Below are 25,386 nucleotides of genomic sequence, written 5' to 3'. Positions count from 1 at the left end.
GCCCTTAAATTATTATTTTTTTTTTTAAACTGGACCCCGTTTTAATACTATTTGTGCAGAAAAATAGTTAGGTCCCGGAACCCACGCCCCCTTGCCCCTATACTTAAGCCGGCCCTGACTCGCCGTAACCTTCTAGCTGTATCGATCAAAATAAAAATAAGGTAACACGGCATTTAGTAGTAGAAGCAAAAAAACTGTTTGAATCTGATCTCACGAAAGCTCACGGATCTCATAAAATGTTTCCATGAAGAAAAGACATGTTTGTGCGTGCTACAAAGTACAACCACTAGTGTCATGTATCAAGAACTAGGCTTATCAGCAAAATTCAGAAGCCGGGAATAAGGCTGTCGAAAATGTTGGAAAATATTTCGGGAGTGACACCAACAGAACTGTTAGAACCCACCTTAAATGTGGTTGAACACCAAAATTTGAGCAGTGAGCTACTCTAGACTTGTTAAGAGCGAATGTAAGGTATCAGGTTAGGAACTCTATAGTTTTGGTATTTGTTTGCATTCCCTCTACATTTTATAGGGAAGATCTCTTTAGGAATTTTTTTTTGCCGATTTATGTAGAGCCTTGTCAGTTTTTGGCTTGAGAATGTTTCGATAACAAAGGAAACAGAATGGTCAACTGATTTGTTAATGTAGTGCTTTTGGACGGGTGAGAAACAAACAAAACCAAATTTGATTGCTAGGGATTTTAACCAACATCAATTATACCAGACCACACATAAATGATAACAACATACATAAAAAGATTTCTTTTGGAGTAATTTAAAGAGTGATCGACCCAAATAAAAGAAGATAGAAACCCGACACATAGCCTTGTGAAAGAAACCAAGAACACACGCTAAAGATGAATCTGATCGACAAACATAGAAATCATGTACTCCTTGATTTTTCCTTCGGGGCGAGTGTATCCTTCATATCCATAGTAGGCGATGGTAATCGATTGTGCAAGACCTAATGCTGTCTTGAGAACCAAACGTGACACACCTGTTGTCGTCAAGAGCTCTTCATTTATTATGATATCGGTATCTGCAACCATTTTATGAAGCTCACTTAAAGCATCTTGTTTGGTAACTCCATATTGCTTCATATAACAGTTGACTGCATTCGTGATCTGTCCTCTGCTCATGTCCTCCTATTCAAAGATTTAGAAATATTGTAAGATAGAAAAAATCATGAAGACATAACCAAGCTGTGCAGAGAGAAAATTATCCATTTTCTTCTTACTTCTAAACCGGTTATATCATTCATAAGACGACCTCTGACACATAAAGATTGGACGAGGCTTGGTCTCGATTTAAGCCACTCGTAAGCTTCCTTGGTAGCCATCTTTCCTAGAGACATGAAACAACCAGCCAAAACTACACACGGTGTGATCTCCAACCCAGCAACCTCCATGTACTTCTCAAAGTCAGGCAGGTGAGCAGAGTGTGCCCATTTTGCATGTTCAAAATTGGCTTTCACAAATGCCTTGAACTGCAGACTCAAAAGTATAATAAAACCTAGGTCACAGCTACGAAATCTCGTTATTTTTTCTTTCTTTTGAATCTCAATCATATGTTATCCTTGATTGATTGGTTACCTCTTCTATATTGGCTTCCAAACTGTAAGGTTTTCCTTCCGGCCTAACTTCATTTTCAAAATCCTTGAAAGTATCCAATGCAAAGTTTAGGACGGCTTTCAAAAATTCAGGTTGTTTATCCATGGCAGGATCGGGAGACCACCTGTACATCATCACCACCACCATCACAATGATTGTTATTCTTTTTTTGTTTACTTAATGTGCATTGCCTATATGAAATTTTGATACCTTTCCAAGCTATTGGCGAGGATTTCAGCCTCGGGAAGAGACGCATATCTATCGAATGTGTCATCTATGATCCCTAAAATGGTGTAATACTGACTCAACATAATCCTTGCACGTGAGACTTGTGGCTCGGAGAAAACTGCTTGTATCAAGAAATGGTTTTCGACGATTCTGTGTCTGAAGTAAGGTGGCAACTTTGATGCAATATCTACCTCCTTGTACCACCAGCTTTGAATCCAAATATGTTAGAATATTTTATTTAAAGTAAAAACTATATATATAAATTAATAATGTTGAGATTATGGTATTTTGTTAATCTATAGAATTATTAATTTAAAAAGGTTTTCTTTTTTAGATATTTTAAATATATATATTTTCTAAAGTAAGAAAAATGTTAAATTTTTTATATAAATACATTAATTAAAATTCTGAAATTGATATTTATATTTTTTATTTAAGTTATTTAGTATATATAAAATATTTGTTATAGAGTTTAAATATGGGTTTAAATATAATTTTACTAAATTATATTAAAATATATTAGTTTTTAAGATTTCATTGTGAAAATAAAAAAGAATATAATGGTTTCTGTACATACACATAGTACCATATATATTTACATATGATTTCTTAAAATATTTATTATCTTATAGATTTGTGTCATATTTAGAACCGTCTAAATTTGGGATCTGATAAATTTACTAATTTATTGTGTTTATTTATTTATAGAGTTTATACTATTTAAACTCAGGGTGAGATCCGCATATTTGATATTTTATGATATCCAAGTCCAAGTCCATATCCTTCTAGATATTTAAATATCCGCGGATATCTAATTCCGTTAAAAGATAATTTTAAAAATTAAAATTGTATACAACATTATATTCAAAAAGTATGCTAAAATTGAAAAATATAATACTACAAAATTGACTTTATGTATATGTATTCATATATTAAAAATAATTATTAATAAAAAAAATTGGTACTGAATATTAAGATTTCGATAAGCAAAATATCCAATATCCAATATTTTACTATTCAGATCATGACATGGATTTATGGAGTGGATCCAATGCGAATCTTTGAACAAATCAGGATACTTGTTATTAAATGAGGAGATATGTTACATACTTTGTAAGGATTTTGAGATCTTGTATGTACTGGAGCTGCAGTAACTTGAAACTGATCTTAGCAAACCTGAGTAGCATCTCATCATGATCTTCTTGTTCGTAGAATGGGATATATTTCACAGCGACTAACATCTCCATGTTCCAACGCTGACACAGATAGAGAGCATTTTGTATATGCATTGAAAGATGAGGCGGGCATGTCCCACCTGCAACTAATGACTCCAAATGGCTCGAGGTGAAGCTCAACGCTTCGCTCAGTATATCATCTTTCGTGGTCCGCAAGTGCGCTGCTTCATATAAGCTCAAGATACCCTTGGCATCCCCTTTAAGAATTTCTTTGAAGTCTCCGCTGCTCTCTTTGAATCTTGTAAAGACATCTAGTTACAAAAATAGATCAACTTATGAATGAGAAATAACATACATTAGTATGAACTTCGATTAGGATGACAAGCCAAGCTAGTATTTCCCTTACCAGAAGATATGTAGTGACCGTATGTCCTGAAAACCCAGAAGATGATGGAAACTGTGTACAAATCTTCTTCGCTGTCCATCATCTCCTCTATCTTTGTGAAACTCTCTTTTAGAGTATCATGGATCTCGTCCTCGAAGTGGTATGCAAGACCAAGGCTCACCAGCAAATATATCATAAGGATTCTCTCAGCGCCTTGGGAAGACATGAAGGTGTTCTTCACTTTCGGCTTTAGTGTATGAATCTCTTTCTTGAGCGCATCCATTTCCTTAATAAGTAGAAAAGCACACATGCATTAACCTTATTCACATATACCTACAGAAAACTAATATGTATAAATAGATAACCTATATGCTAGGAACTCACAGAGACATCCAGGGGAACGGAGTGAAAGTGATCAGTCCATTCAGAGGGCGGCACCTTCTTGAACTTGCGATTGCTTAATTCACCTTCAGACGTCGGACTACTACTAGTAGTGGCCCTCAAACAAACATGCTTTCTAGGCTTATCCGAAAATGACGCCAGGGGAAAGCCATGGAATTTGATTATCGGAGGCAGCAATAAACTGTTCCGAGAAGAAAGAGAAAGATGAAATCTAGGTTTTGGTCCCAAAACTGCTATAGTTTCCATTATTTTCCTGCAATGATGTAAAACTGCAAGAGAAGCTAATGACTGCTTTCTTATTCACAATCCTTTGCATTTACAATGTATTTATACACAACAAAGGGTAAGTATATTACTGTACTCAAATTGTATTCTCAAAATAAAATAAATCATTGAATCATCCTGTATGAATGTTTGAATAATCAATGGATTTAATATTTAAAAAAACATGGAAAGAGAGGGGGGAAGGGACATTCCTTAGTGTCCAATGAAATTGCTAAGTTCCAACGACTTTAGGTTTGCTTGTTCGTTTGTTTGTTTATTTTTTTTGTCAGGCTTGTTTGTTTTCTTATAATAATGCTGTTGGTATTGTAGGGTTGTGGTGGCTGTGATGGCTGTGGTGGTATTAATGGCGGTGGTGGCTGTGGTAGTATTAAGAGCTGATATATATATATATATATAAGAGTGGACAAGGATCGTATATCTAAATTTTTAAAGATATTGATGATCCGACATGTTTCGTCCTTTAATAATTTTTTTGGATATCTGATTATTTTAGTTTTTTAACCAAACATCTGATTCAGTCTGCATGAACAAAAAAATAAATTTAAAATCCAAAATAATATAAAATATAGTACTTTAACAAAATATATGTACCTTTTAAAATTCTAATAAATAAAATTGTTAAACTTATATAAAATATAATTTTTACGTAAGATATATAAAATTATTTTAAATATATGTATGTATATATATATATTCATATAATGGATCATATCAGATATCCATTCTTAAAATCATTAGTATTTGTGATTTGATTCGTTTCTGATGGATATAGTATATTAATATTTATTTTGTTTTGTAGAGTCACAAATATCCAGATTTTTTATTCAAATCAAAACACACAATGAATCGAAGAAAAACTTATATATAAGTTTCTAATTGATTAAGCGCATTCTTAAGCTTATTACTCATTAAGTTTCGCTCAAAATATTTATGTCGCTTTTCATCCTCTATTATACTAACATTGACAAACTGATTAGAATTGGTCTCTTGCCTTTTCACAGCTTCAAACCTGAATATCTAGGTTTTTGACATGAGCTTTCGAAGCTTCAAATTTCCCATTTAGCTCATGTTAATGTAAGATAAGCAAGCTACGCTATGTAGAACACACAGTAGTACAGGGTTATTCAATTCCAAGAAATACGACTATATTTATTCTTTCAAAAGCTCTTACAAGTTCTTCTTAAAAGCAATAAATCAAACAAGCTCAAGACAAACCTCGACTTGTTTGCTAGTCAACTCGTTCAGAGATCTAAGACAGACTCTGAACCACCTAAGCTCTTAACCCCTAGATGCTTTGCTTCTCCTTCTTAGGACGTACAAAACTCTCTATTGCTAAAAGCTCTCCCTGTGTGTTAACCGGCAACGCAGTGCCAAAACGCTTCCTTTATATATCTTTGAGGAAGCCCTAGATCTAATCTATCTACCCAATGGAAACTTTCCATTTCCTTTACTTCAGCGAATAAGCCAATCTTCCTTTTCTCTTTAGATCGATTACTTCTTCTTCAAGTCTTCCTTTAATGTCCCTCTTCATTAAATCTTCTTTTAATGCATCGGTCTTGATACATGCTTCTCATAAACCGCCCCTCTGATGTAGTAGTTCATGTCACACTTCATGAACTACTTCAGCTCTGCTACAGCATCGTCTTCCCATACACCTTCAATCTCCCCCTTTTTAATTCGTCGTCTCACAAGTACCTGAGATAGAAGACAAGAACAAACCACACACCACAGCACCAGTACATATGTCCAAATGTTAATTCAACCAACTCAAGACAATTAAGAACATACTTATATTATCCTAAAACGGGTTCAAGCAAATTAATACATAATATCAAAAGATAGCATACACAAATGCTCCCCCATAATCTTAACCAGTTTGAAAACATGGATAACAAGGAATTGCAACAAGTGGTGCAATTGAAATAACATAGACATAAAAACAAAGCAACAGAACACAGCTCCCCCACAATCTTGGTCTTCTACATCCTAGTCTTCTTCTTCTCCCCCTGCTTGTGAGCACACGGATTAAAAACACCAAGAAAAATACCTCACATATTCATAAGGATAGGGATACTAACCTGCTACAGCGCTCTGAAGATCCTGAACTATCTCAGTTAGCGCTTGAAGGGCTCGTGTTGTGTCCTGTAGTGCCACTTGCAAATCAACACGGCTGAGTGGTCCTTGAGGGATGGCAACTGATCCAAGTTCATAAAGAGATACACGACGTGGTGCAGTTCTGGAGCTTGGTGTAGCAGTTCGTGGAGCAGGAATCAGAGCAGGAGATGACTGACGGGTTGTCCTTGCAGAGCTTCTCTTTGGTTCAGCTTTAGCTGGTCCATTTCCTTTCGCTAGTCTCTGCTCATAGATCTCGCCCACTCGTTTATCCTTCTTGTACAGAACCGGACGTTGGAGCTTGTCACTGGGAGAGGATGGAACCACATGCTGACTTTGAAGAAGTGCCATGATCAAGCGAGGGAAGATCAACCAACGGGCATCATTGACTTGAATCACTCCAAGATTAAGAATCTGTCTGAACATCATCTTGCCCAAATCAACACGGACTCCATGAGCCATCTTGTAGATCAGCCTTGCTCTCTCAAGTGAGACATATGTCTTGTGAGTCGAGGGGATCCAGTTGTATGCAGCTATGATCATCAAGGCACCGTAGCACGGAGTAAGATCCGCTGTAGTGAGACCATCCCATTCTGTCTTTGTATCTCCGGTGATGAATGAAGCCAACTCAGTTACCGAGATATCATCCAACGTTGCGGCTTCCTCCTCTTCTTCCTCAGTAAGTGGTTCCCAATCTATGGCATTATTGATGAGCGCAGGTGAGAACTTGTACTCTTGTCCTCTCACGGAGACAACTACTTCATCAACATCTGCTTCAGCTTTAGTACTCGGCAGACCTGCATAGAACTCAGCTACAACTTGCTCAACATACACTGCAAGACTTGAGACAGTTGATTCCATAGACCCTTTCTTAATAACCGCCAAGTACCCCCACTGATCAGCTTCCTTCATATCTACTGAACGCTCAGCAAGTACCTTCCGCTTAAGAAACTGATCATACTTTTTCTTGATGAGAGGAGGCATTGGTTCATCATTTTTATCACCAGACCTTCTCGATCTCAACCGAGGTGAGGCTCCTGCTTCCTTAGCCAAATATGGAGACTTGGCTGCATCTTCTGGTGTGAGAAACTGAGATTGAGTTGGTGTACTAGACTCCCCTGTCTTCCTCTGTTTTGCGGAACGCAACCCTAATCGCTGCAGCACTCGTTTCTTTCGCACTTCCTTCTGTGAAGCTTCATCATCTTTGGGTTCATCATCACCCGTCTTGCCGGATTCAGCCTCGGCTCCACTCTGTTCCTTCTCATCGTCAACGACCACCAGCTGTAAAGCAGACTCATCCTTCTCTTCCGACGATTTATCTGTGACCGGAACATCTTGAATGTCAGCATTAGAAGATCCAATTTGCGGTTGCAGATCTGCTTCAGGCACTTTCGCAGATGGCTCTTCCCCAAGACCCGGAGTTCTTTCATCGCTATCCTCTGAAGCAGCTTTCTCATTCGCGGTGTTGAACGAGTCAAGCTCCTCAGTAACTTCAGGAAGTACATCAGAAACGGGCATATCGTTTCTCGGCGGAGGCGATTCAGGTTCGCCATCAGTGAGTGACCTCCGACTTTCTTCAGGCGCTGCATGTGCCTCTTCCTTGGATGATTCGGCTTGTTGAGCTGTTTTCTTTGCTTTCACCATGATAGATGTCGGTTTCTGTGTGAGAATCGTGTGAGAGATGAAGAGAGGCTGCGAGATGGAGCTTCTTAAGCACGATGGAGATTTTCTAGGGCTTGTTCCCCACTACTTCCCTTAACGGAATAAAACTGAATCAACTTTTCTGATATTGCAGATCTGGTCCCTGACTTTTTATCCTCTCCTTTGTATGCCTAAAACATTTAATTTCTCTCATCCAAACACACAAGCATTAGGCACATTCGTGAATTCTTAATGTATCATCAGACTTTCAAGATAGTAATAAAACACAAGTCACAACTCACAATTGGCTGAATCAAGATTAATATAAAGCATTAGATCAGTTCAGTTTAGTTACCATTCGTGTGATGTGCTTCACGAGTTGCCTCAGTGCTTGATTCAAGCTGCACATATAACTCTTCCTAGATCTTATATTCTGGTGCAGCCGATTGTCTTTTTATGGCTAGCTTTCACATTGATATGCCTTCATCAATGCTGCCGGTTTTCATTCTTTATTCTCGTGCTGTGAAACCCCTGTTGTTTCCCATCATGAATCTATCAAATTTTATTTTATTTTCTGAGCATCTTTCTGTATCATTGCTGGCTCTTTTTATTGAGAGGGGGGGCCACAGATTGACGTGAACCCTGTACCATAACAACATTGACGGCATATCAAGCAGTTCTTTTCCACAGCGTTCTCGGGTTCCAAAACCAATCTGAATCATTATGTACATCCCGAATCAGCACCTGCACTACTCTCTGCACAATTTGACTCAACAATCAAGGTTACACACACCAATGGCATTTCTTAATGTGATAAATCGATTAAATTCAAGAGATTTAGTGAATATATCAGCCAATTGCAAGTCAGTAACTACATGTTCGATTACTACCTGATTGTCTTCAACTAATTCTCTGATGAAGTGGTGCCTTATGTCAATGTGCTTCGTCCTTGAATGTTGGACCGAATTCTTCGAGATATCAATTGCACTTTTGTTGTCACAATACACAAGAAAGGGACCCGATTGCATTCCATAATCAGCTGACATCTGCTTCATCCAGATAAGTTGTGAGCAACAGCTACCCATGGCAATATATTCTGCTTCCGCCGTAGAGAGTGATACAGAGTTCTGCTTCTTGCTCAACCACGAGATAAGATTGTTTCCAAGAAAGAAACATCCTCCACTGGTACTCTTTCTATCATCAGCACATCCTGCCCAATCAGCATCACAGTATCCCACCAAGTTCTTGTTGGAATTCTTCGAGTAATACACGCCCAAGCTCTCTGTTCCTTTGACATACTTGATGATCCTCTTTACTGCATTCAGGTGTGATACCTTTGGCTTAGCTTGATATCGTGCACACACACCGACACTGAATGACAAATCTGGTCGACTCGCAGTCAAGTACAATAGACTGCCAATCATCCCTCGATAGAGCTTGACATCCACATCTTCTCCTGCTTCATCTCGTGCCAGCTTCAGTGATGTACTCATGGGTGTCTTAGAAACTTTGGAGTTCTCCATACCAAATCGCTTTACCAAATTGTTAGCGTATGCACTCTGAGAGATGAAGACACCTTTCTCTGACTGAGACACTTGTAGTCCAAGAAAGTACTTCAGTTCACCACACATGCTCATCTCAAACTCTTGGGTCATATTCTGAACAAACTCATCCACCAGCTTCTGTGACGTGCCTCCAAAGATAATGTCATCCACATAGATATGAACAATGATTATCTCTTTTCCAACTTCCTTGAAGAACAGCGTCTTGTCTATACTCCCTCTGATGTACTCGGCTTCTAACAGAAACCTTGTGAGTCGTTCATACCATGCACACGGTGCTTGCTTCAATCCATATAGTGCTTTCTTCAGTCGGTACACATAATCATGATGCACTGGATCCTCAAATCCCTTTGGCTGCTCAACATAGACTTCCTCCTGAAGGACTCCATTGAGGAAGGCACTTTTCACATCCATTTGATGCACTTTGAAGTTCAGAATGCACGCCATTCCCAGAAACAACCAAATGGATTCCAATCTTGCAACTGGGGCAAAGGTTTCTTCAAAGTCTACTCCTTCAATCTGTGAGTATCCTTGAGCTACAAGCCTTGCCTTGTTGCGAACTACTTCTCCATGCTCATCAGTCTTGTTCTTGAAGATCCATTTAGTGCCAACCACGTTTACTCCTTTAGGTCTAGCAACCAGTTCCCACACATCGTTCCTGGTGAATTGCTCAAGTTCTTCCTCCATTGCAACAATCCAATATTCATCACGTAGTGCTTCAGTGTGTGTCTTAGGTTCTATTGATGAAACGAAACATGCGAACTGCACCATTTCTTTAAAGTTGATCACCTTTCCACGCGTTTTTCGTCCTTCTTCAATACCTCCAATCACATCAGACTTCGAATGATTGCGATGAACTTGCTGAATCACTGGTTGCGGTACTGTATCTGAGATAGGACCTTCCTCAATGACTTCAGTAGCAGCTACGGATGATCCACCTTCTTCCTCTTCATCTGATCCCATGTCATCACCTACAACCACAGACAAATCATCAAATACAACATTAACTGATTCTTTAATTGATTCTGTTCGCTTGTTGTAAACTCGGTATGCTGAACTAGACTGTGCATAACCCAGAAAGAATCCTTCATCACTTCTTGAGTCAAACTTCCCAAGGTAGTCCTTGTCATTCAGTATGTAGCACCTGCATCCAAAAACATGAAAGTAACTAAGATTAGGAGTTTTGCCTGTCCACATCTCATACGGTGTCTTTGTTGTCCCTTTTCTGACATACACACGGTTGATTGTGTAACACGCCGTGCTGAGTGCTTCAGCCCAGAACCTCTTGGCTATCTTGTTACCATGGAGCATTGCTCTTCCCATTTCCTGTAGAGTTCTATTCTTTCGTTCAACCACTCCATTTTGCTGAGGTGTCCAAGGTGCTGCAAACTGGTGAGCTATTCCTCTTGATTCAAGAAAGGTAGTCATGGCTTCATTCTCGAATTCACCTCCATGATCACTGCGTATCTTCTTGATTCCTCCCTTTTCATTTATGAGTTGAAGCGCCCAGATTTTGAAACTCTCAGACACTTCTGACTTTTCCCTGAAACCGAACCCAAGTGAACCTGGTGTAGTCATCTACTAGTACAAACACATACTTCTTTCCTCCGATACTCTCGGTTTGCATAGGACCCATGAGATCCATGTGAGCTAGATCCAATGGTGCCTTTGCCTGAACATCCGGTACCTTTTTGTGTTGTATCTTGACTTGCTTTCCCTCATTGCATGCACCACACACAATCTTGTCATCGATCTTGAGTTTGGGTACTCCTCGAACGAAGTCGTTGCATACTAGATTCGTTAGATTCCTGAAGTTCATATGTCCCAAACGTCTATGCCATAGATCAATATTCCCTTGAGCTGACAAGCACTTAACCTTCTTTTCCCACATGTAACAGTTATTGCCAGATCTCACACCTTGTAGCACTGTTACACCATGTTGATTTATGGCACGGCAATCAATTGCTGAGAAGCACACCGTTAGTCCATCATCACACAGTTGACTCACGCTGATCAAATTAGCCTTTAATCCTTTGACAAAGTAGACATTCACCAATTTAGGTACTTCTGAGTTACACGTTGTACCTTTGCCTTGAATGACACCACAGCCTCCATCTCCAAAGGTTACCTTTCCTCCTTTTACCTTTGACACTTTGTCTAGATACTCAATGTTTCCCGTCATGTGTCTAGAACATCCACTGTCGAAGTACCATGGTTCCTCAGATTCAGAATCACTTGACACTCGCGCCATGTTACATCGTACGGTACTTCTTGGCTCAGTCACTATCTTAGGATACAAGTCGGTTTTCTTCATCCAGCCTCGAGAAGTCTTCCCTATTCTCCAAAACTTGTGTTGTCTCCATACTTGTTTGACCCGTTCCAGATACTTGTAGCAATACCTCTTGTAATGACCAAACTTCCCACAGAAGAAACATCCACTCATCTGAACTGGCGTAGTTTGTGGCTTAGTTTCTTCAGCATGCGCAAAACCTCCAGACACAAAGCGCGTTGTACCTGTTGAGCTACTCTCTCTTCCAGTGTAACCAAGTCCCATCAATGAGTTTTCAGTTCTTCCACTGCTCAAAATCTTGTCAAGTTGCTTGGTTCCCGTGAGCATCTTAATCTTCCGATATTTTGCTGATCTAATTCAGCTTGAAGATCAGCTACTTTCTTTCTTTCAGCCAGTAACTCTTCTCTGAGCTCGTCCGCTTGCTTAGACAGGACCAATTTTTCTTTGATCAGATTCACACTTTCCTTGGCCAACTTAGCTTCCCTGTTGAGGTCATCCTTCAACACTTGTACTTCAACTTCCAGTCGTGCTTTCTCTTTAGCCAAGGCCAAATTCTCCGTTCCCAGCTTCACTAGCGTCTCTCGAACTTCCTTGTAGCTTTCATCTAAGTCATTTTCTTGCTCAGCATCACTCTCAGATCCTGACTCACATTCCACGATTCCTAGAAACGCCACAAAGTTGTTCACTTCCTCTTCACTTTCGCTGTCGGACTCGCTGTCATTGATCCCTATCATGGACTTTTCTGGCTTTCTCCTACCATCCGACTCGCACTCAGCTTGAGTGTGTCCATATCCCTTGCAGTTATGACACTGAATCTCTCTTCTTTTCACTGTGGGACACTCAGTTCGAAAGTGACCATACCCCTTGCATTCATAGCACTTAGCATCATTCTTCCTGTAGTTCTTCTCTGGCTCAGACGTCTTCCTACCTTGGCCAAACTTCTTCTGCCCATTCTCCACTTTTCGTAGAGCTCTATCAAACCTTCTGACCAGAAGACTCACAGGATCGTTATCATCCATATGCTCCTTTTCAACTGATGCAAGCGCAATTCCTTTTTCCTTCATTCCACCAGACACACCAGCCACTTCCATCTCATGAGCTTGTAACATTCCAACCACTTCATCAAATGTCATCTCGTCAGTGTTACAGGAGACAGTCATAGCTGCTTTGTATGCCATGAACTTAGACGGCAAGCACCTCAGGAACTTCTTCACAAGTTTCTTCTCTTTGTATTTCTTCCCAAGCGTAAGTGCTTCTTGTGCCAAGTGAGCTAATCTTTGAGCTGAAATCTCCAACAGATTCATTCTCTTCCATCTTTAGCTCTTCAAATCTTGTTGCAAGCATATCCTTTCTAGAACTCTGAACCTTTGAGGTTCCTTCAAAATGCTTCTGCAGAATATCCCATGCATCCTTTGCTGCCTCGCATCCTTGAATTAGTTCAAACTGCTTCCTTGCTACACTGCAATGTATGACAGTTAGTGCACGAGCATTGAACTTGGCCATCTTGTTCTCATCATCAGTCCAGAGCTCCTCCAGTTTTGGAACGTCTGTCCCATCCTCGGCTCTTGCAACAGGTGATTTCCAACCAGATTCCACAGCCTTCCACGCCAATGGGTCAATACCCTTGATTGTAGCCTTCATGTGCGCCTTCCAGAATCCATAGTTTCCTACTTCAAGGATCACCTTGGAACTTATCACCAACTCGCGATAGCTATCCATCTTACTCCGCAGGATCTACCTGTTTAAATAAACAAAGCACATATACCTGCTCTGATACCAATTGTTAATGTAAGATAAGCAAGCTACGCTATGTAGAACACACAGTAGTACAGGGTTATTCAATTCCAAGAAATACGACTATATTTATTCTTTCAAAAGCTCTTACAAGTTCTTCTTAAAAGCAATAAATCAAACAAGCTCAAGACAAACCTCGATTTGTTTGCTAGTCAACTCGTTCAGAGATCTAAGACAGACTCTGAACCACCTAAGCTCTTAACCCCTAGATGCTTTGCTTCTCCTTCTTAGGACGTACAAAACTCTCTATTGCTAAAAGCTCTCCCTGTGTGTTAACCGGCAACGCAGTGCCAAAACGCTTCCTTTATATATCTTTGAGGAAGCCCTAGATCTAATCTATCTACCCAATGGAAACTTTCCATTTCCTTTACTTCAGCGAATAAGCCAATCTTCCTTTTCTCTTTAGATCGATTGCTTCTTCTTCAAGTCTTCCTTTAATGTCCCTCTTCATTAAATCTTCTTTTAATGCATCGGTCTTGATACGTGCTTCTCATAAACCGCCCCTCTGATGTAGTAGTTCATGTCACACTTCATGAACTACTTCAGCTCTGCTACAGCATCGTCTTCCCATACACCTTCAGCTCAGTGTAAACAAAATTCAACTTTTTATTAAACTCTACATTCATCTTCTGTTGACCCTCTAACATATGATCTAGCATAGATTATATTCTGCTCTTTAAAGTTGCTATAGAAGAATTCTGATAAGTAGAAGTACCATGATTCCTAGTAAAGCTGTTAATACCTTGAAAAAGGTTTCTGAGACTGGAACTTTTGATTGTAGTCCTGAAAACCATTCCCACAGATGTAGTTCACATTCTTTTCTTCAGTAGATCCTAAGGTTTCTACCAATCCAGTAAGGTCTATATGTTTCCTATTCACAAGGAGATTGTAAATGGAATCCAGTTTGGCTTTTGCTTCATCCATCTGACCAGAACCTGCTCTCATCCTATCTAGATCTACATTTTTGGTACTATTGTCAGAAACCAAGTTCTCATAAGCTTTCTAGCTTCTTTTGGACTTTTGGTTTAAGGTTTGATTCACTTGAAATATCTAGAACCGTCTGGTATTTCCAGTCAATACTACTTAAGAAGATTCCCAGCAGTTAAACCTCAATGAAATCATGATGTGAATAGTTTCTCATGAGATCTAAATGTCTCTGTAAGACCTTGAGAGTGATCACAGACCAATTATTAGAGAGAAAAATACACATATTCAAAAACAAATATATAAAATGAAGCAATAATCTATGATTTATGTCTTGAATTTAGACGGTAATTCTGAGAATTTTTATTTTCCTTATTTTATAACAAAAAAATAAAACAAAAAGCTAAGTATAAGATAATTACATTAATTAAAAAGAAAATATATAGGCATGTGATTTCTAACAACAACAGAAAAAAAAAACAAATACTGAAGATTAACATTTTGAATTACTTGTAAACAACTTTTAAATATTTATTAAATTTAAAATATAATTTCATTGTTTTTAATTTGCTTACCCGCATGTAGAGTAATTTAACCCTAGTAACTTAACACTAGTAGTATAATATTTTTTTTGTAAAAAAAGGGTTAAACCCGGATTTATTAAAAACGCAGATCTAACCTTCGGATGAGAGGTGCAGCCCACATATAATTTTTTTCTCGGGTATTCAAATAGATCGTAAGTATAGATTCATATCCGTGTGACCACGTGTGGAGCTATTAATCTCGCATTATAGGAGAGTTGAACCCTGGTATTGACCAACATAACGTAGTTTAGTACTAGTACAATATTTTCTGACCATAGTATTAGACACCTCAGTTTTATCTCTGGTCATCAGTTTCATATGTGGGTTTTGGAGTGTGTATATATTTGTTATCTCACATAATTATAGAAAATGGTAGCTTTTGTTCATCGACCTAGCTTTCAACTAATATATTCGATTTTTGGGAAACGAATTTCATAATTTATTTTTAGTAATCTAGTATGTAATTCTAGTTATTTCGTTAGCACCACAACAAAGTCCTGTGTTTAAGATTATACTATTTTATATGATTTTGTTCAAGTGCTAATCAATCTTCAAAATACTAGACAAAAAAGTATAAGTTCCTTGGACTCAACTAACATTAAGAACTTTTCATACCGGTGGAGTATTTACAGGAGGTACTGCCGAACATGTACGAGCCCCTTATAATGGAAAAATCAAATTTAATGAGGATTTGGTTCATCCTACACGTACACGTCACGGGCATCCTGCCTTTCTATGTTATATAGACTTGTCTGTAATTATTGAGAGCGGTCTATTTCCGACATCATATCCATAGTTAGCGCATTCATCATAGTTAGAAGCTCCAGCTCCGTATCAAGTTCACGATCACTGTTTCGGTGCGGGCCGCGAGAACGGTACCAAATCGAGGCAAACTCTGAATACTAGATATGACTTCAAAATAACTGGGGATTGGCTACATAGTCCCAAATGAGGTAGATCAAATCTCAGCATGAATTATGTTCATGTACAATCTTCTTCAGTGGTTAATTAAATGTCTACAAGCTGAACAAAGCTTATCAAACACAGAAGTCCACAACTCCTTAGTGACTGACCAAAAGGTCTCTTACAAGAGAAGTGTTTGTCAATACTGTACGTATAAGTATAACTATAAACACAACAAAATGAACTCACTGTCCAATCCATGGCCCTGTCTGGTAAAACCATTCCTGTTGGGTTTCTGTTGGTTGTACTCGTGGTAACTTTCTTGCTGTGACCGGTCAAAAGAAAAAGAGTGTAGCGGAATTTAGTACTAAAAGCAAAAACATATTGAATTTGATTCTCACGAGAGCTCACCGATCTCAAAGAATATCTCTTTGACATTAACTGCGGTTTTTGCAGAAGTTTCCATGAAAAAAAGACCGTTCTCCTGAGCATATGTTTGTGCCTCCTACAAGGAAAACCATTGGTGTCAGGTAGTGAGCTAATCTAAACATGCAATGGTGAATATAAGGTCTATGTGTATAATAATGCCTGACACATAACGGATCAGATGTTTGGTGATTGGGAAAGTAGATCGTGTCAATGCATTACTTGAATGGTTCTAACAGAAACTTCAAAAGGGTCAGACAGAAACGACGAGTCTTTCTAGACTACTAAGAGAGCAAAAAAAAAAAAAGAAACAAAAAGAGACACGTAGTAGCAGGATAAGTATGGTCATATAAAAACACCTAAAACAATTCTCCAAAGATGGCTAGAGACCGGCACTAAATAAATGGTTGGTGACAGCCCAACCATCTGTACAAGAAGCTATACTACGATTTGTTGAGTGTGGGTCTAATTAGGTGACTTGGTTTGACAGGTTAGAGTCAAGAAGGATGGTTCATTGTAATTTACAACAAAGAGATACAACCTAATGGTTTTGTACATTAGTGAGAATCCAAATACCGGTGAACAAGTATGACAGGATGGATCAGCTATTACACCTAGCTCAACTTTAAACTTAATAGCAAAATCCAAAGCTCATAATAAGAAGAAAAAAAAGTCAGCATAAAATATGATTTGCATACCTCTACAGTCACCTTCCTTGCATCTAATAAATCAGATTTGTTTCCAGCAAGGGCCACTACCATATTAGCGTTACCTACTCACACACAAAAAAATACATAACTATAATAAAACCAAGCAAAGAGGAAATCATAAAAAAAATTCCAAAAGTTATTTTAACCATGATATAAAGTATTGCGCCTGCAGTTCCTGAACCCATTTCTTTGCCCTCTCAAACGACGCCTAAGAAGATAGCAAAAGTTCAAATTAATATAGAAGAAAGCCAGTAAATTGCACCCACTGATTAGTAATTTAGACTAGGTACTTGATTTGTAACGTCAAAGACAACAACTGCAGCAGCGGCAGCCCTGTAGTACATCGGAGCCAAACTATGGTACCGTTCCTGACCAGCCGTATCCTATATCTGAAACTTGACAGTCGCCTCGTTAACAGCTAACGCTTGTGAGAAAAAAGCTACACCTATGGGCTATGGTTGATTCCTACAAAAAAAAAAAGGTTTTATCACAGTGAAGAAGAATACAAGATGCACATTCTCCATCAGAGAACGGCCACAAACCTGGAACTCAACAAACTGATCTTTAACAAACCGTAACACAAGATTCGACTTTCCCGGGCCAACATCTCCAAGTACCACCTGAAGAAAGCTTAAGACAGACAAAAACCAAATAAGTAAAGAAAATAAAAATGCTTACAAGCCTAAGCAAAAAAAGGAACAGCAAGCCCTGAATATACAGTTAAACAAGAAAGAACAACTAAATACAGAATCTCCATGAAAACAGATTAATCAAGAGAAGCAGTACAAAGTCCTAGCACGTACAGTAAACAACTCTTATCAACAAGAAAGCTTATGAATGTCAGAGATAGATCACTAAAAGACGGACCAGTTTCGCGTTGATGTTCTTGTTTCCAGCTGTAGCCGTGATTTTATCGATCAGAACAGTTATCGCAGCTCGAAAATCTTCAGGGAAAGAGAGGTTGTGGATGAAGACGAGATTGAAGAACAAATACGGAGAAAACAGAAAAGGTTTCGAACAAACAACCAATGCTCTGTATCTTTCTACGCTCTTTCGAGAAGAATAATAAAATCCTTCTAAAGAAAAAACAAATGAAAGGAAACAAATGTTAGTATCACACGCAATCTTAGCTATTATACTTTTCGAGTATTTATTGATCACCCTCATTTCTCAACATTAAGGCTTGACAACGTGTTCTTGTTATTGTTAATAACTTTATAATATTATGAATTTGTGATAATAATTAGGTAATTATTTCCGGTCCAGCGATATCGTTTAAAGTTGGTCGAATGTTAATCGGGAAATCCAATAACAAAACGAAAAAAAAACTTTTTCTTTTGATGATTTGTGGATTCTCTTTCGCTAGTCTAAAGTTTTTCATGGAAGAAGGAGAACCTTGAAGTCATTGTTTACAAATTACATTCCAAAGAAGAACCATTGCACAAATCTTATAACGAATCCATGTATTTTGCTTAGTATTGTGAAAAGAAAAAGACAAACTCATTCTATGTTTGAATGGAAGTATGTTTTAGTTAAATACGTCAAAACAAAAGAGTTGGTTTGAGAAAATTGAAACGGTAACCGCAACAACAGTAGAAAAGAGTCATTGATTATGAGCTTTAACCTGTAAGATTCTTTCATAAAAACATTTATATTTACATTACTAAAAAAACTCATTCCTTATTGTCTTTTCTCAAGAGTTTTCATCAGTCCCTTCACTATCTTACCAAACCACATCAAGTTCATTACACTCAATGCAATCGGTACGACAAAAACTAGCAGATAACCGAATGTATGCATCACTACCACCTGCCAAAAATCCATAAATCATCTTTATAATTAACAAGTACAACAACAAAAACAGAGCAATTTCTTCAGTTTTTCATAGAGGCTAGACCCTTTGGTCTACAAACCAGGGTTGTTTACCTGATCATAGCGTGTGTAGACATGGTAAAACATGTAGATGAACAAAAGGATTCTTGCTGTCTGCAAACAAAAACATGAAGTTTGTAAAAAGAGAATTTGAATCCAATTAAGTTTTGGAACATTTTGCGTATCCAAGATGAAAAGAACAAAGGTTTACAGAAACTCACCAACCAAGCCAAGAAAATAGCAACTCCATTAATAAGATAAGCTTTAGATAGCTTCAAACCAGATATGTCAAGGTACCACCTAAGATTGATCTCTGGTGTAGTTACTTCAGAGGGTAAAACCATGTATGTGTAAAGCTGAGCTTCTCCAGAGAACAAAGAATAAGCTACTGCTACTCCAGATAAGCAGTGATGGAAAATCTAGAAAAGAAAATGGCAATTAGTAGCCAAATCAAGATGTTGAAGAATTACTTCTTGTGTCTACTACTTACATATTCTGATCCTCCTAAAGAAGGGTATAACCAAATGATCATTCCAAGATCAGCAATAAAGTAACCAACTGACACCTATTCAAACACATCAATGTTCATCAGGATGGTTTTGTGAAGAAAGATGATAAATGAATGAGATGAAAACTTACCCCTAAACCAAAGTTTGAAAGTGGAGAGCTACGAAACACTATAAGGCCTTGAAGACTTCTTTGGTCAGAAAACAAATCAGAGAAGAACACAAAGTTGAGTGCTATCAATGAGATAACGATCGCATGGAGTGTAGAAATTCCCCTGCCAAAGTTATCCTATAAGCCAAAGTGACAAGAGATAAAGCACAACATATATATGTGGGTACTGACCTGTTGTTCCATTCAATTTTCTTCGTATTTGTGAGAGCAAAGTATGATTTGATATGAATTGAGCTGAATGATTCGGTGACGTCATAGGCCTGTTACCGAAAATAGCATAAGCCAAACTGCTTAAAACAGAATGAAAATAGTGGAGTTTGCAGTTGCATGAGAACAGAAGCATGATTACCATCTTGGAGAGAAAGATTCCAGCAAGAACAGAAGTATATGGAAGAAACGGATCTGCTAATAAATAGTGTTTAACAAAACCCTCTGCATGATTCTGAAAAGACTTTATGTCCATGACTATCTCTAGTTCTTGATCTTTTGTAGTGAATGGTTTTAGTTTTTCCTCTCAAACTTAACGTCTTTAAAGCTTCATATCATTACTAAAATACATAACAAGAACAGAGAAAGAGAATCAGTCAAAGTTCTCCAAAACATATTAGATAAAATGTTACAAGAAAATCTGACCTTATGGCTTATACGAATGGTTTTGTAAGAAATACATCAGAAGCAAGAAGATAGAACCAGAAGCAAATAACACGTGAACCGCAAAAAGCTGCAAAAGAAACGTCAAGAAGATGAAGTAGAAAGACGTTACAGAGACGATGCAAGAAAAGGGTCTTTCTTCAGAAGCTTCAAGAAGTCATCCAAGTAACTGAAAGACTCACAAGTAGGTCTCTTAAGAATAATCGAGAGATAAAATATTAATAATAAATAGATTATTAATCAAAGAGACAAAATTTCTTTCTCAATCCAATAATTAATTAACAAAGAAAACCAAATGGGTTTTGCTTAAAGAATGCTAGTTAACATGTAATTAGGTATCCTGATAAAACAAAGGAGCAGAAAAAGGTTGTACATATGAACTATAAAACTCTAAGCTTCTTAGACATTTATATCGAGTTTGCAAGAAACCCCATTGAAGAAATAAGTTAATTAAGGAAATAAAAAAATAACAAATCAAGGAAATAAACTATCTTTTAATATAGAAAAAACAAGAAATGATATGCTTTTAATTCGGTTTTGTCTTATAAAAGGAAAATTAATTAGCTGGATTTTAGGAGGAACATTTCTTTCTTTCTGCAAAAAGAAAACTTGGTATTTGGGTTATAAATTGTTTTCAAGTCTTGTACAGAAAGTAAAGTCACGAGACGCAAACATGTATTTAGTGACTACGATTGAACAAAAATTTATAAATCTATATATGTAGATAAATTTGAGTAATGTATATAAGATTAAAATACTTACCTAAAATAAGAAAAGTCAAGGATATTTGAAAGTTAATGTTTACTATTAATATTAATTAAATAAAAGGTAGTCCATATTAATATATCTACATATATTAAATTTTAAACAAAAATATGCTAATTTGCTTTCTAGGGATTTTTAATAAGTACTAGATTTTTTAACCGCGCTACGCGCGGTTTATGTTTTCTAAATTATAAAGGTGCATGAGATTTTTTTTTGAAAACTAAGTTTTATTTAATTTTATTGAAAACTACACTTTAATTTACATTTTTTTGTAATAAATACTTGAAAATATATAAAAATAGTCAAATATAAATATCTAACATAGTGGAAGTACACTCAAACACCAAAAATATTTAAAATAATTATTGATTTTTGATCCAAAATTTAAATCAAACCAATTTATATGTTAAGTTTAGGTATTATGACATATGTTATTCAGATTTATATACATTATATTATTTTATTTATAGATTTTAAGAAATTCAAAATATATAATATATTTAAAAAAATAATTTAAATGGGTTATCCAAATCCGAACTGAACCCGCAAAGATCCGAATATAATTCGAACTGAAATTTAGAAATATCTGAATGGAGCTGGAATCTTTGACCCCGGAAACCCAAAACTCAAACAGATTCGAAACGAACCTGAATGGATACCTGAACGCCGAGTCCTAGTCATAATTCGAACTGAAGTTTAGAAATATATGAATTGGGCTGAAATCTTTGACTCTGGAAATCCGAAACCCAAACAGATCCGAAACGAACCAGAATGGATATCTGAACGCCCAGCTCTAGTCATTATTATGTATCATATATATGTCATCATATAATTAATTATATTGGTCCATCATATAAATAATCATATAATTAATAGTATTTTATATGTAACATCATATAAATAATCACATATATTATATTCTTAAAGTTTAATGTTAAATATTAAAACCATAATTTAAGTTGATATATGAAATTAATCTTTTGTTGTATTTTTATATATACATTGAAAATATTTTTTAATAATGGTTATTGGAAAATATTTTAGTAAAGATAATTTTTTTGAATATATGCATATTTTAAATCAATTTTTGATATAAATCAACTTTAAATTATTATTTTGATTTGAAATATGTATATAAATTTTAATTTTATTTTATGATTATTTTAGACGAAACAATGTTTTTAGGTAATTAAATTAGTCAATTTTGTATATTTTAAACTGATATAATGGATTTCTAATTTTTATTAATAACATAAGTCATTACTTTTTTCCCATTTTAGTAATTTTTAATAATGGTTATTGGAAAATATTTTAGTAATTTCTAATTTTTTTGAATATATGCATATTTTAAATCAATTTTTGATATAAATCAACTTTAAATTATTATTTTGATTTGAAATATGTATATAAATTTTAATTTTATTTTATGATTATTTTAGACGAAACAATGTTTTTAGGTAATTAAATTAGTCAATTTTGTATATTTTAAACTGATATAATGGATTTCTAATTTTTATTAAATATGTTATTACTATTTCTAAACAATTCCCATTTATTATTAATTTATTGAAAATACAATGGCTAAACGTATAAATAAAAGAAAGTACACATTTCTACTATTTATGTTTCCAAACATATTTCATTTATTCTACTATCCTTGTATCTAAACAATCCAATTGTCTACTTCAACTTTAATAATATAGATGAATCAATACAAAATATTCTCAAACACATCTTATAAAGGAATTTAATTAATTACCGATTCTCGATATTCATATTTGGTCAGTTAAGATTTGATATTTAGATTTGAATCAATATTTTACAAAAGTGGATAAAGTAAACAAATATTATGGTTATTCATTTATAGAATGTATGTGAAATATCGAAATCTTTTGGTTGATGTGATAGCAAAAAAAATAGGGTTGTTAAGCTAAGTTAGAGGAAAAGTAGTTGATTTTGGAAAATTTTTGTGGAGGTGATTAAGATTTTATATATCTTCAACCGAATACATTACTAACATAGGCTGTGTGTATATTTTGTATTTTCACAAACGATCATTTGGTTTGGCCTAGTTAATAGATAAACGTATATATTATTACTATGCACAATACAAATTTGTTTGGATTTCATGTACTTATATCTCGTGTTGTCACATATGCACTGCTGATAGTAATAATGATTCCCTTAATAGTTTTAAAAGTGACATAATTTATACACTCGGTTTATTATTATTTTGTAGATGTCAACCTGTAAGAAATTTTGGCCGCATTAGGATAAGTATATGGAATGAGCTTTTATTTTGCGATGTTAAATAAGGAAAAGGACATTAACGATCGACTGAAATGTAGGAAAGGAAAGTGGTTGGTTGTGGTTAAGTAATGGTTTAGTAATTGAATGGTAGAATAATAGTTTAGATACGTGATTCTCGGTTTATTAAATAATCAAAACACTGAGTTTTAATGTTAGTGGCATACGTTGGTAAATTTTGTGGAAAACTTAGGGTTAAGTACTATTTGTACTTCAGTTTTAATAGATTAGATGTACTCTCACGTATTGATTTTAGAATACGATAGTTACCTAATAATATAAGCAAATTATTTTTTGATGTGAACAATAAATAGATTAAACTAAAGTAGGTGACAATTATTTTTAGTTTATTTACTCTAATTTCAGCCAATCAAATAAAAATTATTCTGTCTCATTTATTCTAAAATTGAGAAAACAATAAAAACAGAGTACATCTTTTTTGTCAACAAAACAGAGTATACAAATCAAATTTAATGAAATGAATTTATTTTTCCAAATTTATTTATATTATCCCTCTCATTTTCACCATATTTTCCACCTTTTTGCTCCGTTATATAACCACACTGTACAAATGTTCTGAAATCTATATTGTACTGTTTTCACATGGAAACTGATGACTTCTTGTGTTTATTTATTGCTTTTATCTGACTCCGATAACAACATAGAAAACATAGTTAACAATCTTTACTTTATTATCTGAGTTTCTCTATCGCAATTGAACATGTTAGATGACATCATAATTTGTTTACATGGTTTTGACCAACTCATGTTTACAGAAAACCGGTCTCACTAAAGTTTGTTAAATATTTGGCAAACAACGCATTTGTGTATTTACCATTATTTCACTTCAAAAACCGCTGCATCTATACTATTAAAGCAGGATCCTATTGGTTTTTTACTAAACTTACCCTTCTGTTATAAGGAAGTTGCAGGTTTCATTAAGGGTATTTCTGTTATTTTGTATCATTTTCAAGTAATGGGTCTTTTAGTTATAAGCCCAAACTTTTTCTGTTCCTTTAATTTCACGGTTTTGGGCTATTTGGGCCGATTTTAATATTTATCTAAGTTCACATTTTTCATTTGGGCCAAGTTCTAATATTGATATTAACAAATATTTACACATAATTATTTTTTTCTCAATATAATTAAAACTTTCTGAAAATATTTTAATATTGATAATAAAAGACTTAAATTATTAAAAGAATATAATATTAATTTATTCACAAGTTAAATCTGTTAAAAATTATATCTTTCAAAAATTCAGTACATAAAAGTGAAAATTGATTGAAAAAATTTAAAATACCACTTCAAATTTTTGAAAAAAAATCAAGTTCAATTTTAAACATAAATACCCATTTATAAAATAAAAATAAAACAATACAATAAAAATAAATGAAAATATTTCATTTCACAAACTTATTCAAAATTTATAAAAAAAAATAATAATAAACCCGCGCTTTTAAAGCGCGGGTCAAATCCTAGTCTTACACTTAAAGGAGGAGTGATGGAACCAGCATATATTCTAATGAAAAGAAACATTACCCGGAACAAAGTAACATCCTTCTGAGTGTTACCTTGAGAGGGAGTAGAAATAAAAACGTCTCAATCAGTTACTGCAGTGTAACAAAATCTCCTAAGAGGGTCTTAGAAACATTACATGGAACTGCTTACTAATGGTTAATAAGCCGAGCTATAATCCCTTTATTTGTAGCATCAACGACTGCTTCCTCACTGATATTGAACAGCTGCAACACAAATCCTTCCATTGGTTAGAAGAGAGATAGAGAGAGAAATACATAACAGTGGAGATAAATGGGAAATAGTCTCAACTCATATAGCATTCTTTCCTTCCCTCAGGTCTGCAATGGTAAGTCTCACCTATTCCAGTCTGTATTTAAGAATCTGGAACAAAATACTGTTTCTCATCATTCTCTCTCTATAAAAAAACAGACAAAACCCACACTCATAGATAATTCTTCTTGCAGAAAGGCCCCATATTCCAGATCTACAAAAGAAGACCCGATAAATTTCTGTTCTCTGTGGCATGAAACATACATATTAGATTTGATGATAATACCAAAAAA

General features: G+C 35.7%; 3 protein-coding genes and 1 long non-coding RNA gene across 6 annotated transcripts; all 4 read right to left on the bottom strand.

The window, feature by feature from the left end:
* Positions 1-658: 658 nt before the first annotated feature.
* On the bottom strand, positions 659-4,116 carry LOC108821878 (putative terpenoid synthase 7). Its single transcript, XM_018594866.2, has 7 exons — positions 3,781-4,116; positions 3,418-3,682; positions 2,947-3,322; positions 1,819-2,043; positions 1,591-1,732; positions 1,236-1,484; positions 659-1,143 (listed from the first exon to the last, which is right to left on the bottom strand). The coding sequence occupies exons 1-7, from the start codon at positions 4,042-4,044 to the stop codon at positions 850-852; spliced, it is 1,815 nt and encodes a 604-aa protein (XP_018450368.1). The 5' UTR covers positions 4,045-4,116; the 3' UTR covers positions 659-849.
* Positions 4,117-15,991: 11,875 nt separating this feature from the next.
* Positions 15,992-18,129, bottom strand: LOC108821880 (ras-related protein RABF2b-like). Of its 2 annotated transcripts, XR_001944664.2 has the most exons (7): positions 17,897-18,129; positions 17,572-17,649; positions 17,320-17,494; positions 17,176-17,237; positions 17,018-17,091; positions 16,305-16,398; positions 15,992-16,218 (listed from the first exon to the last, which is right to left on the bottom strand). XR_001944664.2 is itself a non-coding variant. In XM_056992248.1 (3 exons), the coding sequence occupies exons 1-3, from the start codon at positions 17,078-17,080 to the stop codon at positions 16,139-16,141; spliced, it is 237 nt and encodes a 78-aa protein (XP_056848228.1). In that variant the 5' UTR covers positions 17,081-17,169; the 3' UTR covers positions 15,992-16,138. The 2 variants fall into 2 exon arrangements, 1 of the variants encoding a protein (XP_056848228.1); XM_056992248.1 differs by lacking the exons at positions 17,176-17,237; positions 17,320-17,494; positions 17,572-17,649; positions 17,897-18,129 and having other exon boundaries at positions 17,018-17,169.
* A 426-nt stretch (positions 18,130-18,555) lies between these two features.
* On the bottom strand, positions 18,556-20,586 carry LOC108821390 (uncharacterized). Of its 2 annotated transcripts, none has more exons than XM_018594430.2 (8): positions 20,213-20,586; positions 19,929-20,127; positions 19,751-19,839; positions 19,541-19,682; positions 19,392-19,466; positions 19,123-19,320; positions 18,956-19,015; positions 18,556-18,838 (listed from the first exon to the last, which is right to left on the bottom strand). In XM_018594430.2, the coding sequence occupies exons 2-8, from the start codon at positions 20,040-20,042 to the stop codon at positions 18,710-18,712; spliced, it is 807 nt and encodes a 268-aa protein (XP_018449932.1). In that variant the 5' UTR covers positions 20,043-20,127; positions 20,213-20,586; the 3' UTR covers positions 18,556-18,709. The 2 variants fall into 2 exon arrangements, with proteins under 2 accessions (XP_018449932.1, XP_018449933.1); XM_018594431.2 differs by having other exon boundaries at positions 19,929-20,141; positions 20,214-20,586.
* Positions 20,587-24,691: 4,105 nt separating this feature from the next.
* LOC130498746 (uncharacterized) lies at positions 24,692-25,336 on the bottom strand. The gene is made up of 2 exons (XR_008937690.1): positions 25,133-25,336; positions 24,692-25,047 (listed from the first exon to the last, which is right to left on the bottom strand). It is a non-coding gene; the product is annotated as an uncharacterized LOC130498746 (long non-coding RNA).
* Positions 25,337-25,386: the final 50 nt, after the last annotated feature.

This window comes from Raphanus sativus, chromosome 8 (assembly GCF_000801105.2).
Source record: "Raphanus sativus cultivar WK10039 chromosome 8, ASM80110v3, whole genome shotgun sequence".
NCBI classification, from domain to species: Eukaryota; Viridiplantae; Streptophyta; class Magnoliopsida; order Brassicales; family Brassicaceae; genus Raphanus; species Raphanus sativus.
This window is presented reverse-complemented; position numbering and strand designations above follow the sequence as displayed.

Bases quoted from the DNA above. Each gene is read 5' to 3' on its own strand.
- LOC108821878 (XM_018594866.2), bottom strand. From the start codon at position 4,044: ATGGAAACTATAGCAGTTTTGGGACCAAAACCTAGATTTCATCTTTCT. The intron at 1,733-1,818 runs GTATCAAAATTT...GATGATGTACAG, and splicing joins CTCGCCAATAGCTTGGAAAG to GTGGTCTCCCGATCCTGCCA. The intron at 1,144-1,235 runs GTAAGAAGAAAA...ATCTTTGAATAG, and splicing joins ATGATATAACCGGTTTAGAA to GAGGACATGAGCAGAGGACA.
- LOC108821880 (XM_056992248.1), bottom strand. From the start codon at position 17,080: ATGGTAGTGGCCCTTGCTGGAAACAAATCTGATTTATTAGATGCAAGG. The intron at 16,399-17,017 runs GTATGCAAATCA...TTTTCCTTGTAG, and splicing joins CAAGGAAGGTGACTGTAGAG to GAGGCACAAACATATGCTCA. The intron at 16,219-16,304 runs GTGAGCTCTCGT...GACCGGTCACAG, and splicing joins AGAGATATTCTTTGAGATCG to CAAGAAAGTTACCACGAGTA.
- LOC108821390 (XM_018594430.2), bottom strand. From the start codon at position 20,042: ATGGACATAAAGTCTTTTCAGAATCATGCAGAGGGTTTTGTTAAACAC. The intron at 19,467-19,540 runs GTAAGTTTTCAT...GTGTTTGAATAG, and splicing joins TTTCAAACTTTGGTTTAGGG to GTGTCAGTTGGTTACTTTAT. The intron at 18,839-18,955 runs GTAAACAACCCT...GATTTTTGGCAG, and splicing joins TCTACACACGCTATGATCAG to GTGGTAGTGATGCATACATT.